The sequence below is a fragment of the Dama dama genome, chromosome 2 (assembly GCF_033118175.1).
Source record: "Dama dama isolate Ldn47 chromosome 2, ASM3311817v1, whole genome shotgun sequence".
In the NCBI taxonomy this organism is placed as follows: domain Eukaryota; kingdom Metazoa; phylum Chordata; class Mammalia; order Artiodactyla; family Cervidae; genus Dama; species Dama dama.
Window position 1 is genome coordinate 9,623,835 of NC_083682.1, and position 19,446 is coordinate 9,643,280.

Below are 19,446 nucleotides of genomic sequence, written 5' to 3' on the forward strand. Positions count from 1 at the left end.
GGGCATTCCAGTTGGATCACTTCCATCTTTTTCCCTTGCTATAGAGTCTCAAAGCAAGTTTCTCAAGCCAACTCCAAATATCCTGTTCCTCTGTTGTGTCAGTGGTCATCTACTATATACAAAGCACTGTGCTGGGCACTTGCCACAGAAGCATTATGAGGCAGATACCAGCCTTTAAGGGCTTATTGTCTGGAAGAGGTATCCAGTCCCATAAACTCACGCTTACACTGAATAGGCAGCTAGTGGCACAGAAAAGATTGTACAAAAAGATGAATGAGATTCTGGGTACGCTGGGAAATATTTTATCGAGGAGGTGAAAACTGAGCTGGTTTCGAGGCTTGTGGAGAGGTAACAGAAGAACACTTGAGACATAGGAAACAGTGTGCAGAGGCATGTCTCATAAAAGGGAAAAGTTCAAGTCTTTGCTCAGATGTCATGTGCTCAGGGAGGCCTACCTTGCTGTTTAATGCCCCAGCCCCCCCAACTCTGATCTCCCTTACCTTGCTCTATTTTCTTGATAGCACTTGATACATTCTAACAGTCTCTATAAAGCTTATTTGTCTGTTGTTGTTTCCTCTCACTTACCTCATCCACATCAAGAAGAAAGAAAATAACAAATGGGAATGCCACAAGAGCAGGAATTTTTCTTTCTCTTTGTTCAGGGATGTATCCCAGACACCTGTGACAGTGTCTGGCATGTGGTGCTCAGTTGTTCAGTCGTGTCTGACTCCTTGCAACCATATGAACTGTAGCCCACCAGGCTCCTCTGTCCATGGAATTCTTCAGGCAAGAATACTGGAGTGGGCTGCCATTTCCTACTCCAGGGCATCTTCCCGACCCAGGGATCGAACCCATGTCTCTTGTGTCTCCTGCATTGGCAGGCAGATTTTTTCCCACTGTAACACCTGAGAATCCCCTGGCATGTATTCGTTGCTCAGTACTTGGTGATCATGGCAGCAGATGAGGCTGAAAAGGTAGACTGGTAGCTGGTTGTAAAGACCATCGTGGGGCTTGCAAAGGACTGTAGAATCATTCTGAATGTGTGGGCTGCAAAGACGATTAGAACCTGGATTCTAGTTCTGTCTGCAAGACACTGGTATAGCAGCTCTAACGATATGATTTGTGTCTTTCCCAGAATAATGTAATAAGGATAACATGAGAAATTGAATGTCCGTGGGAGGAAGAAAAACACCCTGGAGCATGAATGGGCAGAGAGGTGAGGGTAGAGGCTTGTGCAGTTGTCCGGTATGAAGATGATTATGGCAGAGGCCAAAGGGCAGACACATTGAAGAGATGCTATGCTGAATGGGAGAGGGTTCCATTAACTATTGGGGTGTTATTACTCTTTTTTAAATATTTATGTGTTTGGCTGCATTGGATTTTAGTTATGACACGTGGGACCATCACTGCATCATGGGGGATCTTTCCTCGCAGCGCACTGATTCTCTAGTTATGGTGTGTGTGCTCAGTAGTTGCGGCATTTTGGCTTAGTTACTTCAGACCATTTGGAATCTTTGTTTGTTAACCAAGGATTGAACCCAAGTCCCCTGCTTTGCAAGGTAGATTGTTAACCACTGGGCCGCCAGGGAAGTCCCTGTTGGGGACTTGCATAGGTAACCACTGACTGGATTGAGACAGACTTCAAATCCCAGGCTCACCACTTATGATATGATGTTGGGTAAGCTACCTTATCCTGGAGAAGGAAGGAGAAAGATCCCCTAGAGAAGGAAATGGCAGCCCACTCCAGTATTCTTGCCTGGGAAATCACATGGATGGGGGAGCCTGGCAGGCTACACCCCTTTTAAAGAAAAAGGTGATGATAACAGTACACACCTTGCAGGGTTGTTGTGAGGCTTCGTTGGTTTGTTTTTTCAATCCCTCACGTTACTGAGTGACTTTTGGCTGCCTGTTTCTGGGGATTCAACACAAAGAAGACCCATGTGATCCCTGCCTTTGGGAACTTCTTTCCAAGTGGGTGAACCAAACAGTATATGCTGCTGCTGCTGCTGCTAAGTCACCTCAGTCGTGTCCGACTCTGTGCCACCCCATAGACGGCAGCCCACCAGACTCCCCCATCCCTGGGATTCTCCAGGCAAGAACACTGGAGTGGGTTGCCATTTCCTTCTCCAATGCATGAAAGTGAAAAGTGAAAGTGAAGTTGCTCAGTCGTGTCTGACTCTTAGTGACCCCATGGACTGTAGCCTGCTAGGCTCCTCCGTCCATGGGATTTTCCAGGCAAGAGTACTCTAGTGGGTTGCCATTGCCTTCTCCAAAACAGTGTATAAGTAAACAGAAAATAAAATTTCAGGTGGTGGGACATCCTATTAAATAAGGAGAGTGAGCGCCTCAGGGTAGGGGCCACTTTATATGGGGTGATCTGGGATGGCCTAGCTGAGGAAGGGACATGGAGACCTGAATGGTAAGGAAAAAATTGGTCATCCAAAAATCAGAGGGGGCACATTCTAGAAAGTGGGAGTGGCAAAGGGAGAGGCCCTGAGGCCTGAGTGACTTTGGTACATTTGACACATGGAAGAGGCCAGTGTGGCTGCAGCACAGCCAGTGAGAAGGCGGCTGGTGGGGTAAGGCCAGAGGAGTGGGCAGACCAAGACCGTATAGCTATGTAAGCTAGGTGAGGAATGTGGATTCTTTTCTAGATTTAGTGGGAAGCTCTTAGAAGATTTTAAGAGTGGGGATGACATACATGCCCTGTTTTGGGTTTGGAGGGTCACTCTGGTTGTTGTGTAGAAAATGGCTTGTTTCGGACAGAATCTGAAAGGAACGTCACTTAGGAGGCTCTGGGCGATTTTCGAAAGAGAGGACAGTTTGGACTAGTGTGGCTTTGTTAGAGAAGAAAATGGGTGGACATATTCAGAGTGTATGTTGGAATCAGCTGGGTTCTTTGTGGGTTCCTTGTAGATTAAGGGAAGGGAGGCATTGAGGATGACTTGCTAAGTTTTTCGTCTGAGTGAATGGTGAATGGTGGTGCCATTTTCCAAAATGGCACAGAGGAAGGCGGAATAGCTTTTCAGGGCAGGTGGGGTATAAAGAGTTGCTTTCTACGTTAAGTTGAAGAGAAAGTCATAAGCTGCTTAGCAAGTTGTGTGCTGCACGGTAATCAGACCCAGGGCTGCTGTTCTGTTCACAAAGTCTGAATACATAGTAAACGCTCGGTGAACGTTGTCATTGTGCTGTGGCATATAGGTTGGGTTAAGGAGTTGTCAGCATGTGACTTAGAAGCTTTTAGCTTGGGCACCCACGTGGGGAGTAGTGGCGTTTTCTGAGCTCCTGGGGGAGGAGATTTTATGGGGGGAAACCTGGAATACAGTTTCGGATACATGGCTGTCAGCAGCAGAAATTGTCCAGGGGACTCGAGAATCCTTGGGGCTGGGATACTAATTCAGGGGACTGTTGGAGGGATTCTAGAAGTTGCCTGATCTAGTATTTTTTAGCCTATTTTTTGAACTATTTGTGACCCCTTTCCCCTCCCCCTCCTCTTTCTCCTCTGGTCCTGCCCTGGACCTAGCTGCTCTGGGGCAAGCTTTCTCTGCCACTCCTGGTCAGTCTTTCATCTCCCTTGTCTTATGAGGCCCTCAGCAGGTAGGATTGGGAAAGCAGAGGATCCACTGGCCTCGTGTAGAAAGGCTGGCTGTGCTACTAACTCAGGTATAAAGTTCGACAAGTCACACCTTTCACTCTTTTGAAACAGTAATTTAAAATATACTAATTAAAATAATTTAAAATATGAATTTAAAATAATTTAAAATATGTGTGTGTGTGTAAGTCGCTTAGTCGTGTCCAACTGTTTGCAACCCTATGGACTGTATAAGTCTACCAGGCTCCTCTGTCCATGGAATTCTCCAGGCAAGAATACTGGCGTGGTAGCTATTTCCTTCTCCAGGAGATGTTCCTGACCCAGGGATCAAACCTTGGTTTCTTGCATCCCTACCGTCTAAGCCACAGGGAAGCCCATATATATATATTTGGCTGCACCGGGTCTTAGTTGCAGCATGCAAATTCATTGTAGTTCAAGATTCATTCTTCAATCTTCATTGCAGCACACGGGATCTTTAGTTGTGCTGTGTGGGATCTAGTTCCCTGACCACAGATTGAACCTGGGCCCCCTGCACTGGAAGTGCAGAGTCTTAGCCACTGGACCCTCAGGGGAGTCCCTGCAGTAGTAATTTTTTAAAAGGAATTGTGTATATAAAAACCATTTCATTGATGTTTCTAGGACTCCTCCCATCTCCTGAGTACAGCACAGATGCTTTGCTGGTCAGCATGCTCTGGATCTGAGATTCTGGCCTTTTAAGGGGTTCTGTGGTCATGAGCAGGGCCTCACAGTAGTGGGTAGGGCAGTAGGGTGAAAGGAGTAAACAACTCAGTTCTTTACAAACGGACGAGGCCATATTTCACCTCTTTCTGGCTCTACTCTGCAGGGACTGAGCCAGAGCAACCTCCAGAGGTTGGACTGTACCAGCAGGCCCTTCTGGTCTGACTGTCTGAGACAGCGTCACCCCTGCTAGTATGTTCATCCTGCCACCCCTGCCAGAGATGTCCATGTGGGAGAGATACTGGCTGAGGAGCCCTGGTTGATACTCAGTTTCTCTGTTGGCTGTTTCACCAGGACATCAATAGCCTCAACAAACAAATCGCCCAGCTTCAGGACTTCGTGAGGGCCAAGGGCAGCCAGAGCGGCCGGCACCTGCAAACCCATTCCAACACCATCGTGGTCTCCCTGCAGGTGGGACCAGGGAGAGGGGGCGGCAGAAGGGAGGAGGCATTGTCTTCTCTGGCTGACCCTCTCTCCTCCTCTTCCAGTCGAAACTGGCCTCCATGTCCAACGACTTCAAGTCAGTTTTAGAAGTGAGGACAGAGGTGAGAAGAAGCTGTGTAGGAGGGGATAGGAATCTGGGCCTGAGGGCCCCAGAGGGCAGTGGGAAGGGCAAGGGCAACAGGGTCACGGGCATCAGGGGGGTCTAATGTGCCTGCTTTCCAGAGGCCTCAGGACCTTTGCATTTCTTCCCCAAACCTAGAACCTGAAGCAGCAGAGGAGCCGGCGGGAGCAGTTCTCCCGGGCGCCTGTATCAGCCCTGACCCTTGCACCCAACCATCTGGGTAAGTTACAGGTGATTCAGGGAGCCCTGAGGGGTAAGGCATAGTGACTCTGGGTCTGAGGGTATCTTCCTAAGACAGGAGTTGGGTAGGAGAGCGGAGGGTCAAGGAAGTTGCTAGACTTTCTCAGAGGTCACTCCTGTTGCTTGGGATCTATGATCCGCACCTAGTCTCCAGCATTCTCCCTGTTGAGGGTGAATCCAATCATGTTCAAAAGAATGAGTTTTCTAGTATTTTTGTTCCACTTAGTCATTATATTTACAGTCTGTCATTTCATTCTCAAAACCACCCTTTGAGAAAGCAACTATCATTATCCCCCATTTTACAGGTGAGGAAACTGAGGCTCAGAGAGGTTAAATGACTTGTCCAGGGTCACAAGGCTAGTAAGTGTCAGAGCTGGGATTCAAATCCAGAGCATATGGGCTTTGAACCTTTAAACTGCTAAGAAGTGCCATGTCCGTCTTTTTTCCCCCCAGGGGGCGGTGCTGTAGTTTTGGGGGCGGAGTCCCGAGCCTCTGGAGATGTGGCCATTGACATGATGGACTCCAGGACCAGCCAGCAGCTGCAGCTCATTGACGAGCAGGTACCCACGCTCTAAGGTGGGGAGGAGTTGCTCCCCTGTTTTCCTGTGTGGTCACAAGCAAGTGTTTGGAATGTGCCATGGGTGGAATGGCAAACTGGAAAGTCCCAAAGAGTCAGGACCCACCCTCAGAAGCTCCTGGTGTTCATGTACGCTCTCTCTCCTCTGAAGGATTCTTACATCCAGAGCCGGGCAGACACCATGCAGAACATTGAGTCCACAATCGTTGAGCTGGGCTCCATCTTCCAGCAGTTGGCACACATGGTGAAGGAACAGGAAGAAACCATTCAGAGGTGAGACGCTTTCTCTCTTTAACCTCAAAACCAGGAGGCTTGTCTTCCCTGTGGATTGGCATCCTAAGGGTCCCCAGGGACAGCTTAATGCCCTTTGGAAGAGAAGAGTGAATCCTGTCCACACATAAGGTCCAGCTCACCTGTCTCCATCCACACCACAAGTATTAATTGAGCACCCGTTCCATGTCAGGCACTGTCATAGGTGCTGGGGATACGGTGATGAGTAGAACAGTTAAGTCTGTTCTGCGGAACTTACTCTGTAGTGTGGAATTCGATAGAGTGAGTAAGGACAACTGTTTAAAAAGAATTGAGAAGAAATTTTCAGGTGGTGATAAGGGCTAATACCGAAAACTAGGATGCAGTGTTGAGAAAGTGATGGAGGAGGAATATCAGATTGGGTGGCAGGGCAAGCTGCTCTGAAGGCTTCGTTATTGAAGCAGAGACGTGAATGACAAGAGGGATCCAAACACACAAAGGAAAGGGTAAGAGTTGTCTAGGCAGTGCGGACAGCCAAAACAGAGGCCATATGATGGGACAGTCTTACTTTATTAAAGAATCAAGAAGGCCAGTGCAGCTGGAAGGCAGTGAACAGGAAGAGAGAAGTGCAGGATGAGACTGGAGGGAGGGAGGCAGGGCCAGCCCACAGGAAAGCCTCTCTACTCCCCTGATGCCCTTGCTACTGCACAAGGCACTTTATCTGCTCCTGTTCTTTGGCACTTGGTATTCAGTCAGTCACAGAGATACAGCCAAAGACAAAAGAGACAAAGATCCCTGCCCTCGTGGAACATACATCATGGTAGGCCAGATAATTTAGAATATACATAATAAGTAAATGGTCCAGTACATATTTTTGACCAGTGATAAATCCATAAATAAAAGTAGAGTAGGGTAAACTAATCAGGAGTTCTAGGTTTGGAGGAGCAAGTTGTAATTTTAAATAGGATGGCTGTGGTAGGCCCTATTAAGAAGATGACATCTTTCCAAGACTGGGGGGAGGTGAGGGAGTTTCCTGTGTGGATATATGGAGGAGAGTACCAAGCAGAGGAAAGAACCTGTGCAAAGGCCTTCAGGCAAGAATATGTCTGTTGAGTTAAAGGATAGCAAAGAAGCCACTGCATCTGGGGACAAGCGAGAATAGTACCAGGTGAGGTTAGAGGGGAGATGGGAGACCAGATCATGTGGGACCTTTTAAAGCCAATGTGAAAAGTGAAAGTGAAAGTTTCTCAGTCATGTCTGACTCTTTGCGACCCCATGAACTATACAGTCCATGGAATTCTCCAGGCCAGAATACTGGAGTGGGTAGCCTTTCACTTCTCCAGGGGATCTTCCCAACCCAGGGATCGAACCCAGGTCTCCCTCATTGCAGGTGAATTCTTTACCAGCTGAACCACAGGGAAGCCCAAATGGGGAGCCATTGCAGGCCACTGATTGATTTGATTGATTGGCCATGCTAGGTTCTCATTGCTGCGAGCGGGCTTTCTCTAGTTGCGGCAAGCAGGCAGCTTCCCTCTGTGTTCTGGAGCAGTGGCCGTAGGGCATGCAGGCTCAGTAGTTCTGGCACATGGGCTCAGTTGCCCTGTGGTGTGTGGTATCTTCCCAGACTAGGGATCGAACCCGTGTCCACTGCCTTGGCAGGTGGATTGGACCACCAGGGAAGTCCCATTGTAGGGTTTTAGTGGAAGGTTATACTATCTGGCATCTATTTTATTTTTATTTATTTATGTTTTGGGTTGCACTGCACAACTTGTGGGATCTTAGTTCCTCGACCAGGGCCACCGCATGGAAGTGCCAAGTCCTAACTACTGGACTTCCAGGGGATTGCCTCCCCTAGGAAGTCCCTCCAACTTCTATTTTAAAAGGGTCATTTAGTTGCCATAGTCAGAACAGATTGTAAAGGCCTAGAATACAAGCAGAGAGATGAGTTCAGAGGCCTTTGCAATAATCCAGGCAGGAGGTAGTGGTAGTTGGGGCCAGGGCTGTATGAGTAGTAGCTGCATTCTGGATATATTTTGGAGATAGAACCAACAGGATCAGTTACTTGATGAGCTGAACGCAAGGTGTGAGAGAAAAAGAGGAGTTTATGATAACTCCAGGCTTTTGATGTGAGCGATTGAAGGGATTCATGTCCTTCACCTGAAACACACAGAGCTAGTTACTCAAGACAGAGCAGATTTGGGGCAAAATAAGTTGTGTTGGACGTGTTGTCCAACAAGGAGTGGACAGCTGTCTGTTAGACATCTAAGTGGAAATAGTGAACAGGATGATAGATGTGTAAGGAGTTAAAAAGACAGGTATGGGCCCAAAATGGGCAGAATTGAACTTTGAAACTAGGCCAGGGGAGATCTAAGAAAGAGGAGGATCAAGCACTGAGTCCCAGAGGCTATTTCTGGAATCAAGTCTCAGTCCCAGGAGAGGGGCACTGAGCAGGAGCGCAGCTTGTGAGACAGGAAGAAAAATAAATGGAGATGATGTCCCAGGAGTCAAGAGAAGAAAGTAAGTCAGGGAAAGAATGAGCAGCTGTGACAGATTCTGCTTTGAGGCCAAGCAAGATGAGAGCTGAGCATTTAATTAGCCTGTTTGGTTCATTAATATTTAGTGTAATATTTGCTAAGGTTGGATTTAGGGCTACCATTTTACTGTTTCTTTTGTTTTTCTCTTCTCCTTTTTTTTTTTTTTTTGTTCCTCTTCCTTCTTTCCTGTCTGGAACAGTTGCAAAAAAAAATTTTTTTAATTCCATATAAATTTGTTATTTTAGCTATATGTAATTGGTTTGTTTTTTTTCTAGTGATTGCTATAGGGATTATAATATGCCTCATTAACTCCTCCCCATCTGCTTCATACAAAATGTGATAACTTTTCAACCCCCCTCCTTCAGCTTTTATGCTCTAGTTGTCACATTTGTTGTATCTATATAACTTTATAAATCCCACAATACCATAATATAATTTTTATCTTAAAGAAATTAGAGGAAAAAGTAGTCTTTTGTGTTAGTCATATATTTACTCTTTGCATTGCTCTTCATTTCTTCCTGAATATCCAGTTTCCATCTGGCATCACTTCCCTTAAACCTGGAGAATTTTCTTTAGTACCTTTTTTTAAAATTTATTTTTATTTTTGGTTGTGCGGGGTCTTTGTTGCTGCATGTAGACTTTATCTGATTGCATTGAATGGGAGCTACTCTCTAGTTGTGGTGCTCAGACTCTTGTTGCAGAGCCTGGGGCTCTAGGGTGCTTGTGCTCAGTAGTTGGGGCTTGCGGGCTTTAGAGCCTGTGGGCTCAGTAGTTGCAAGCACAGGCTTAGTTGCCCCAAGGCATGGAGAATCTTCCTGGACCAGGGATCGAACCTGTGTTCCCTATATAAGCAGGCAGTATGAATTCTTAACTCCTAGACCACTAAAGAAGTCCTCTTTAGTACTTTTTATAGTGCAGATCTACTAATGACAAATTCTTTTATCTAAAATTTCATTATTTCACCCACATTTTTGAAGAATAGTTTCTCTGCTTAAAGTGCTTTAAATATATCATTCTACTGTCTTTTGGTCTCTCATTCTTAATGAGAAGTCAGTGGTAATTCTAACTTTTGTATGTAATCTCTGACTGCTTCTGCTTTTCCTTTTTTTTTTTTTTCCTTTTCTGTGGTTTTCAGCAGTTGATCACTTACGTAGCTAGATGTGGTTTCCTTTGAATTTATGCTGCTTGGGGTTCTCTGAGCTTCCTGAATCTGTAAATTTATGTCTTTCAAAAAGTTTAGGAAATATTTCAGCATTATTTCTTTCGAAATTTTTTCTGCCTCTTTCTCTGTCTTACTCCAGGAATATATATGTATACATATGTATAATCAACTGTAGGAATTTCTTGGTTGTTTCAGTGGTTAGAACTCTATGCTTTCACTGTTGAAGGCCTGGGTTTGATCCCTGGTGGAAGAACTAAAATCCCACAAGCAGTGCGAAGCGGCTCCCCCAAAAAATCTGCTGTAACTATATATTTACTTTGTTGAGATATATGTACATATATATATCTCAACAAATTGCATCTTATTAAGATGCATTTAATGTCAGCTGTCCCTACATTATTGAGAACAAATTTGGTTATTTGATTAAGGTGGTAATAAATGATCTCTGTTTTTAAGAATATATTTCTTCTTTGCAGTCAGCAAATGATTTATTGGATATCCTGTTCCCCAAGACCCTTTAACCAGTTTTTAGGAGCCAGTTATGATGCTTGTCTGGTCTGAATCAATTTATCCAATTCCGGTGCATTTTTTTTCTTTAAACAAAAGCCTTTCTTTATTAACTGCATGAGCTGAAGTTCATCTTAATCAGGCTGGATAAAACCTTAATTATTTTCCTGTATTTTCAGAGTAAGTAGTTTGTGGAGCAGGTGCCAATGTAGAGACTAAGGAGGTTTTAATTCTTGTTTTAATTCTTCCTTGTTTTTGAGTATCATTATGGACTTAAGGTTTTTATTTATGTTTTGTGTTACAATTAGTTAGGATAATGGTTATTTTCAGTGTTCAGATTGTTCCCAGTTTGTCCAGTGAAAGACAAGAGGTTTTTGTTTTGTTTTTTTTTTAAAGAATGGGAGAAAATAAATGTATGTTTGTATTGTATTGGGAATGATCCAACAGAGAAATAAAAATTGGTACTATAACAGGAAGGGGGAAGAATTCTTAAAGTTTACGTCCTGGAGCAGGTGAGAGGAAGTGGGAGCCAGTGCATAAGTAGACGACTTGAATTTAAGATGAGCTGGTGATAGCTGGGCGGAGAAGGCAATGGCACCCCACTCCAGTACTCGTGCCTGGAAAATCCCATGGACGGAGGAGCCTGGTGGGCTGCAGTCCATGGGGTTGCTAAGAGTCGGACATGACTGAGCGACTTCACTTTCACTTTTCACTTTCATGCATTGGAGAAGGAAATGGCAATCCACCCCAGTGTTCTTGCCTGGAGAATCCCAGGGACAGGGGAGCCTGGTGGGCTGCCGTCCATGGGGTCACACAGAGTCGGACACGACTGAAGCGACTTGGCAGCAGTAGCAGCCGTGATAGCTGGGAAAGTGGACATTTTCTGCTCCCCCCTGAGGGGAGGGACCAGGATAACTGAACTCAGCACGGTATCAGTGGCTGGTGCTCAACACCTACTAGTTGAATAAATAAACATCCTTTTAACCATTGGTTGCCAAAGCTGGATGTTCATAGGAACCCCCTATAGAGCTTATAAAGAGTAAGTATCTTGCCAGCCTGTGACTGGCAGTCTCTGCATAAGGCAGGGCCTGGCAACTAACCAGACCAGGGGCCAGCCATGCCTACTGGACCACCTACGCCTAGTCATCCCCATCACCAGAGGGGCCCATGCAATATCGGGCAGCCCTGGAGCATACAGCTCTGTTAATCAGGGGATGGGATGCACAAGACAGCTCCTACAAAAGGCCATTTCTCTGAGGTCATGAAACGACCAACCTGCCAGATACATGGAAGTAGAAACAGCAAATCGGACAACGTGAGATTACAGAGGAGCTTGTTCCAATCAAAAGGACAAGACCCCAGAAGAAAAGCTAAGGGAAGTGGAGATCGGTGAACTGCCTGATAGGGTTCAAGGTAGTGATCATAAAGATGAAAGAACTCCAGAGAAGAATGGATGAACACAGTGAGAAATTTGACAAAGAGTTAGAAGATATAAAGACAAACCAAACAGATGAACATAACTGAAATGAAAAATACACTAGAAGAAATCAACAGTAGATTAAATGACATAGAGGAATGGATCAGTAAGTTGGAAGGTAGAGTAGTAGAAATCACTGAAGCTAAAAAGAAAAAAAAAAAAGTGAGCACAGTTTAAGAGATTTCTACGGCATCAGGTGTGCTAAAATCTGTGTTATAGGGGTTCCAGAGAAGGGAAAAAGAGAGACCATATTTAGAGATATAATTGCTGAAAGTTTTCCTGACCTGGTAAAAGGAACAGACATCCAAGTCCAGGAAGCCCAGAAAGTCCCAAATGGGATCAACTCCAAAGAGGACCACAACAAGACACATTGTAATTAAAATGGCAAAAATTAAAGACAAAGAGAGACTATTAAAAGCAGCAAGGGGAGACTTCCCTGGTAGTCCAGTGGCTCCAAAGATAAGAACACCTGAATATGTAAAGGAAATATTAACAGACATAAAGGGAGAAATTGACATAAAGGGAGGAATTGAATAGTAGGAGACTTTAATATCCCATTTATATTAATGGACACATCAGACAAGAAGTCAATAATGTGTCATTTAGGCACTGGCCCTAAATGACGCAGTAGATTAAATGAGCTTATATAGAGAACAATTCTCCAAAAGCAGCAGAATACAAATTCTTTTCAAGTGCATATGGAACATTCTCCAGGACATACTACATACTAGGCCACAAAATGTGCATGTGTACTAAGTCGCTTCAGTCATGTCTGACTCTTTGTGACCCAGTGGACTGTAGCCTGCCATGCTCTTCTGTCCATGGATTCTCCAGGCAAGAATACTGGAGTGGGTTATGATAGGACACAAAACAAGTCTTAGTAAATTTAAGAAAATTGAAATCATAGCAAGCATCTTTCCAACCACAGTGCTGTAAGAGTGGAAATCAAGTACAAAAAAAAGAGAAGAAATCAACTACGAGAAGAAAACTGCAAAAAACACAAACAAGTGGAGGCTAAAATATATGTTGCTAAACAAACAGTGGATCACTGAAGAAATGAAAGGAGAAATAAAAACTACTTGGAGACAAATGAAAATGAAAACAACCCAAAATATGTGGAACTTCCCTGCAACAGCAGTTCTAAAAGGGATGTTTATAGCAGTAGAAGCCTGCTTCAGGAAATAAAAACCTCAACCAAACAACCTACCCTTACACGTAAAGGAACTAGAAAAAGAACAAATCCAAAGTTAGTAGAGAAAAGAAGTAATAAAAATTAGAGCAGAAATAAGTGAAATAAAGACAAAAAAATAGAAAAGATCAATGAAACTAAGAAGAGATAGACAAGATTGATAAACCTTTAGCCAGACTTATCAAGAAGAAAAAAGAGAGGGCCTAAGACAATAAAAATCAGAAACAAAAAAGGAGAAATTATAAACTGATACTACAGAAATACAAAGGATCAAAAGAGATTACTATGGAAAACTACATGCAAATAACATGGACAACCTAGAAGCAATGGACAAATTCCTAGATATGTTTAATCTTCCAAGATGAACTAGGAAGAAATAGAAGCTATGAACAGATGAATTATCAGTAATGAAACTGAATCAGTAATTTTAAATTTTATTTGCTTAGTTTTGGCTATGCTGAGTCTTCATTGATATGGGTGGGCTTTCTCTAGTTGTGGTGAGCAGGGATACTTTCTCTTTGCAGTGTGAAGGCTTCTCATTGCAGTGATTTTTCTTGTAGAGCATGGGCTCTAGAGCCTGCAGGCTTCAATAGTTGTGGTACACTGGCTTAGTTGCCCTGCAGCTTATGAAATTTTCCCAGACCAGGGATTGAACCCATGTCCCCTGAATTGACAGGTAGAGTCTTTCCACTGGACCACCAGGGAGGTCCTGAATCAGTAATTTTTAAAAACTTCCAACAAAAGTCCAGGACCAGATGGCTTCACAGGTGAAGTCTACCAAATGTTTAGAGAAGAGTTAATACCTATCCTTTTCAAATTATTTCAAAAAACTGCAGAGGAGGAAATGATTCTAAACTCATTCTGCAAACCCAGCATCACCCTGATGCCAAACCAAAGATATCACAAAACATAAAGTTACAGGCTTGTATCACTGATAAAACATGATGCAAAAATCCTCAACATAATACTAGTAGACAGGATCCAACAATGCATTAAAAACACGTACCATGATCAAGTGGGAATATTTATTCCAGTGATGCAGGGATTTTCAGTATCTATAAATCCATCAGTGTGATATACTACATTAAATAAATTGAAGAAAAAAATATATGATCATCGCAGTAGATGCAGATAAAAGATTTTGACAAAATTCAGCATCCATTTATGATAAAAAAAACAAAACAAAACTCTACACAAGTGGGGCATAGAAGGAACATACCTCAACATAACAAAGGCCATATATGATAAGCCCACAGTTAACACCATGCTCAGTGGTGAAGAGCTAAAAGCATTTCCTTGAAATCAGCTACAAGAATGCTCATTCTCAACATTATATTACCCAACATAGTATTGGAAGTTCAAGCCACAGCAATCACAAGAAAAAGAAATGAAAGGAATCCAGATTGTAAAAGAAGTAAAACTGTCACTGTTTGCAGATGACATGATTCCATACATAGAAAGTCCAGAAAGCTACTAGAGCTCATCAATAAATTCAGTTAAGTTGAAGGATACAAAAGTAATTCACAGAAATCTGTTTCATTTCTATCTACTAGCAGCAAACTATAGGAGAAATGAAAGAAACTCATTTAGAGTTGCATCCAAGAGAATACCAAGGAATAAACTTAAGGCAGTAAAAGAACAGTACTTGGAAAACTGTAAGACACTGATGAAAGAAACTGAAGGGGACACAAATAGATGGAAATGATACACCATGTTCTTGGATTGGAAGAACTGGTATCGTTAAAATGACCGTACTGCTCAAAGCAATCTACAGATTCAGTGCAATCCCTATCAAAATACTAATGGCATTTTTCATAGACTAGAGCAAGTCATTTAAAATGTGTATGGAAACACAAAAGACTCACAGTATCCCAAACAGTCTTGAGAAAGAACAGAGCTTGAGATGTCGTGCTCCCTGTCTTCAGATTGCACTACAAAGCCACTGCTGTAACTCCGATTACTATTAGAACAGTGTGGTGTGGTACCGAAACAGAAATGGGCTTCCCCAGCACTGCGGTGGTAAAGAATCCACCTACAATGCAGGAGGCAAATGAGAAGCCGGTTGGACCCCTGGGTTGGGAAGATCCCCTGAAGGAGGAAATGGCAACCCACTCCAGTATTCTTGCCTGGAAAATCCCCTGGTCAGAGGAGCCTGTTGGGCTATAGTCCATAGGGTCACAAAGATTCAATGCAACTGAACATATCCTGTGAAACAAAACAGACATCAGTGAAACAGAATGAGAGCCCAGAAATAAATGCACATACTTATGGTCAATTAATCAATGACAAAGGAAGTATGAATATACAATTAAAGAGACAGTCTCTTTAATAAGTAGTGCTGAGGAAACTGGATAGCTGCATGTAAAGGGATGAAATTAGAGCATTTTCTCACACCATAAAGTAAACTCCCAAGTGTGGGAACTCCCTGGTGGTCTAGCAGTTAGGACTCAGCACTTAACACTGCCAGGGGCTGGGGTTTGATCCCTGGTCAGGGATCCAAGGTCCTGGAAGCCATAAGGTGTGTCAACAAAAAAAGTAAACTTAAAGTGGATTAAAGACCTAAATGTAAGGCCAGAGACCATAAAAATGCCTAGAAGAAAACACAGGCAGAATACTCTTTGACATAAATCATGGCAATATTTTTTTGCATCCATATCCTAAAGCAAACAAAACCAAAAGTAAACAAATGGGATTTAATCAAGGTTTTGCATAGCAAAGAAAACCATTGACAAAACAAAAAGATTACCTACTGACTGGGAGAATATGTTTGCAAATGATACAACTGATGGGTTAACATACAAAATGTATAAATAGCTCATGCACCTCAACATCAAAAAATCAAGCAACCTGATTTAAAAAAGGAGCAGAGGAACTTCTCTGGCAGTCAAGTGGTTAAGACTCCACACTCTAAGGCAGAACGTACAGTTCGATCCCTGGTTGGATAACTGGGATCCCTCATGCTGCATAGGGCGGCCAAAAAGAAAAAGAGCAGAAGACTTGAATGGACATGTTTCCAAAGAAAATACACAGATGGCCAGCAGGCATCCGAAAAGATGCTTAACATCATTAATCAGTCAGTCAGTCAGTTCAGTCGCTCAGTCGTGTCTAATTCTTTGCGACCCCATGAATTGCAGCACCCCAGGCCTCCCTGTCCATCACCAACTCCCCGAGTTTACTCAAACTCATGTCCATTGAGTCGGTGATGCCTCCAACCAGCTCATCCCCTGTCATCCCCTTCTCCTGGCCTCAATCTTTCCCCACATCACGGTCTTTTCAAATGAGTCAGCCCTTCCCATCAGGTAGCCAGAGTATTGGAGTTTCAGCTTCAGCATCAGTCCCTCCAATGAACACCCAGGACTGATTTCCTTTAGGATGGACTGGTTGGATCTTCTTGCAGTCCAAGAGACTCTCAAGAGTCTTCTCCAACACCACAGTTCAAAAGCATCAATTCTTCATCACTCAGCTTTCTTCACAGTCCAACTCTCACATCCATACAGGACCACTGGAAAAACCATAGCCTTGACTAGACGGACCTTTGTTGGCAAAGTAATGTCTCTGCTTTTTAATATGCTGTCTAGGTTGGTCATAAATTTCCTTCCAAGGAGTAAGCGTTGTTTAATTTCATGGCTGCAGTCACCATCTTCAGTGATTTTGGAGCCTCCAAAAATAAAGTCTGACACTATTTCCACTGTTTTCCCCATCTATTTCCCATGAAGTAATGGGACCAGATGCCATGATCTTAGTTTTCTGAATGTTGAGCTTTAAGCCAACTTTTTACTCTCCTCTTTCACTTTCATCAAGAGGCTTTTTAGTTCCTCTTCACTTTCTGCCATAAGTGTGGTGTCATCTGCATATCAGGTTATTCATATTTCTCCCATCAATCTTGATTCCAGCTTGTGCTTCTTCCAGCCCAGTGCTTCTCATGATGTACTCTGCATATAAGTTAAATAAGCAGGGTGACAATATACAGCCTTGATGTACTCCTTTTCCTATTTGGAACCAGTCTGTTGTTCCATGTCCAATTCTAACTGTTGCTTCCTGATCTGCATATAGATTTCTCAAGAGGCAGGTCAGGTGGTCTGGTATTCCCATTTCTTTCAGAATTTTCCACAGTTTATTGTGATCCACACAGTCAAAGGCTTTGGCATGGTCAATAAAGCAGAAATAGATGTTTTTCTGAAATTATCTTGCTTTTTCAATGATCTAGCGGATGTTGGCAATTTGATCTCTGGTGCCTCTGTCTTTTCTAAAACCAGCTTGAACATCTGAAAGTTCACAGTTCACGTATTGCTGAAGCCTGGCTTGGAGAATTTTGAGCATTACTTTACTAGCGTGTGAAATGAGTGCAGTTCTGTGGTAGTTTGAGCATTCTTTGGGATTGCCTTTTTTTGGGATTGGAATGAAAACTGACCTTTTCCAGTCCTGTGGCTACTGCTGAGTTTTCCAAATTTGCTGACATATTGAGTACATCACTTTCACAGCAGCATCTTTCAGGATGTGAAATAGCTCAACTGGAATTCCATCACCTCCACTAGCTTTGTTTGTAGTGATGCTTTCTAAGGCCCACTTGACTTCACATTTCAGGATGTCTGGCTCTAGGTGAGTGATCACACCATCATGATTATCTGGGTCATGAAGATCTTTTTTGTACAGTTCTTCTGTGTATTCTTGCCACCTCTTAATATCTTCTTCTTAATATCTGCTTGCCACCTCTTAATATCTTCTTCTGTTATATCTTCTCTTAATATCTGCTTCTGGTAGGTCCATACCATTTCTGTCCTTTATCTAGCCCATCTTTGCATGAAATGTTCTGTTGGTATCTCTAATTTTCTTGAAGAGATCTCTAGTCTTTCCCATTCTGTTGTTTTCCTCTATTTCTTTGCATTGATTGCTGAGAAAGGCTTTCTTATCTCTCCTTGCTATTCTTTGGAACTCTGCATTCAAATGAGAATATCTTTCCTTTTCTCCTTTGCTTTTCGCTTCTCTTCTTTTCACAGCTATCTGTAAGGCCTCCTCAGACAGCCATTTTGCTTTTCTGCATTTCTTTTCCATGGGGATGGTCTTGATCCCTGTCTCCTGTGCAATGTCACGAACCTCCATCCATAGTTCATCAGGCACTCTGTCTATCAGATCTAGTCCCTTAAATCTATTTCTCACTTCTACTCTATAATCATAAGGGATTTGATTTAGGTCATACCTGAATGGTCTAGTGGTTTTCCCTGCTTTCTTCAATTTAAGTCTGAATTTGGCAATAAGGAGTTCATGATCTAAGCCACAGTCAGCTCCCAGTCTTGTTTTTGCTGATTGTATAGAGCTTCTCCATCTTTGGCTGCAAAGAATATAATCAGTCTGATTTCAGTGTTGACCGTCTGGTGATGTCCATGTGTAAAGTCTTCTCTTGTGTTGTTGGAAGAGGGTGTTTGCTATGACCAGTGCGTTCTCTTGGCAAAACTCTATTAGCTTTTGCCCTGCTTCATTCCGTACTCCAAGGCCAAATTTGCCTGTTACTCCAGGTGTTTCTTGACTTCCTACTTTTGCATTCCAGTCCCCTATAATGAAAAAGACATCTTTTTTGGGTGTTAGTTCTAAAAGGTCTTGTAGTTCTTCATAGAACCGTTCAACTTCAGCTTCTTCAGCATTACTGGTTGGAGCATAGGCTTGGATTACCGTGATATTGAATGGTTTGCCTTGGAAACGAACAGAGATCATTCTGTCGTTTTTGAGATTGCATCCAAGTACTGCATTTCGGACTCTTTTGTTGACCATGATGGGTACTCCATTTCTGAGACATGCAAATCAGAACTACAATAAGACATCACCTCATACCTGTCAGAGTGGCTATCATCAAAAAGACCACAAATAAATTGTAGCAAGGATAATGAAGAAAAGGGAAGCCTTGTGCACTGTTGGTGGGAATGTAAGTTGGTGCAGCCACTGTGGAAAACAGTAGGGAGGTTCCTCAAAAAAGTAAAAATAGAACAACCCTGTTGTCCAGCAATTCCACTCCTGGGTATATATCCAAAGAAAATGAAAACACTAGTTTGAAAAGATACATTCACCCCAGTGTTCACAGCAGCACTATTTAGAATAGCCAAGATATAGAAGCCTTCTAAGTATCCATCAACTGATGAATGGATAAGGAAGTGTGGTAAGTGTATACAATGGAATACTCTCAACCATAAAAAAGAAAGAAATGTTGCCATTTGCAACAACTTTTGCAACAGTGAATAGATTTGGAGTGCAATAGGCTTAGTGAAATAAGTCAGAGGAAGACAAATACTGTATGATAATCACTAAATGTGGAATCTGAAAAATAAGACAAATTAGTGAATATGACAAAAAAGAAACTAAAAAAAAAAGAAAGAAAGAAACTGACTCAGATATAAGGAACAATTTAGTGGTTGCCAGTAGGGAGGGGCACCATGGGGATAGGGGATTAAGAGTTACAGGCTACTCTGTATAAAGTAAATAAGCTACTAGGATATATTGTACAGTTTAGGGAATATAGCCAACATTTTATAATAACAGTAAATGCAGTATAACCTTTAAGAATTGTGACTCACTGTGTGGTACATCTCAAACATAAAATATTTTTTTTTCAGACATATTTTAAATC

At 42.9% G+C, this 19,446-nt stretch overlaps 1 protein-coding gene across 5 annotated transcripts in view; it reads left to right on the top strand.

Annotated features, from left to right (window-relative positions):
- STX5 (syntaxin 5) overlaps positions 1–19,446 on the top strand; it is a 28,976-nt gene that overhangs the window by 2,565 nt on the left and 6,965 nt on the right. For all 5 annotated transcript variants that reach the window (XM_061165377.1, XM_061165411.1, XM_061165401.1 and 2 more), the window contains 5 exons: positions 4,625–4,741; positions 4,819–4,875; positions 5,034–5,115; positions 5,589–5,695; positions 5,864–5,985. In XM_061165377.1, the coding sequence (XP_061021360.1) occupies positions 4,625–4,741; positions 4,819–4,875; positions 5,034–5,115; positions 5,589–5,695; positions 5,864–5,985 (485 nt within the window). The remainder of the gene's footprint in view (positions 1–4,624; positions 4,742–4,818; positions 4,876–5,033; positions 5,116–5,588; positions 5,696–5,863; positions 5,986–19,446) is intronic.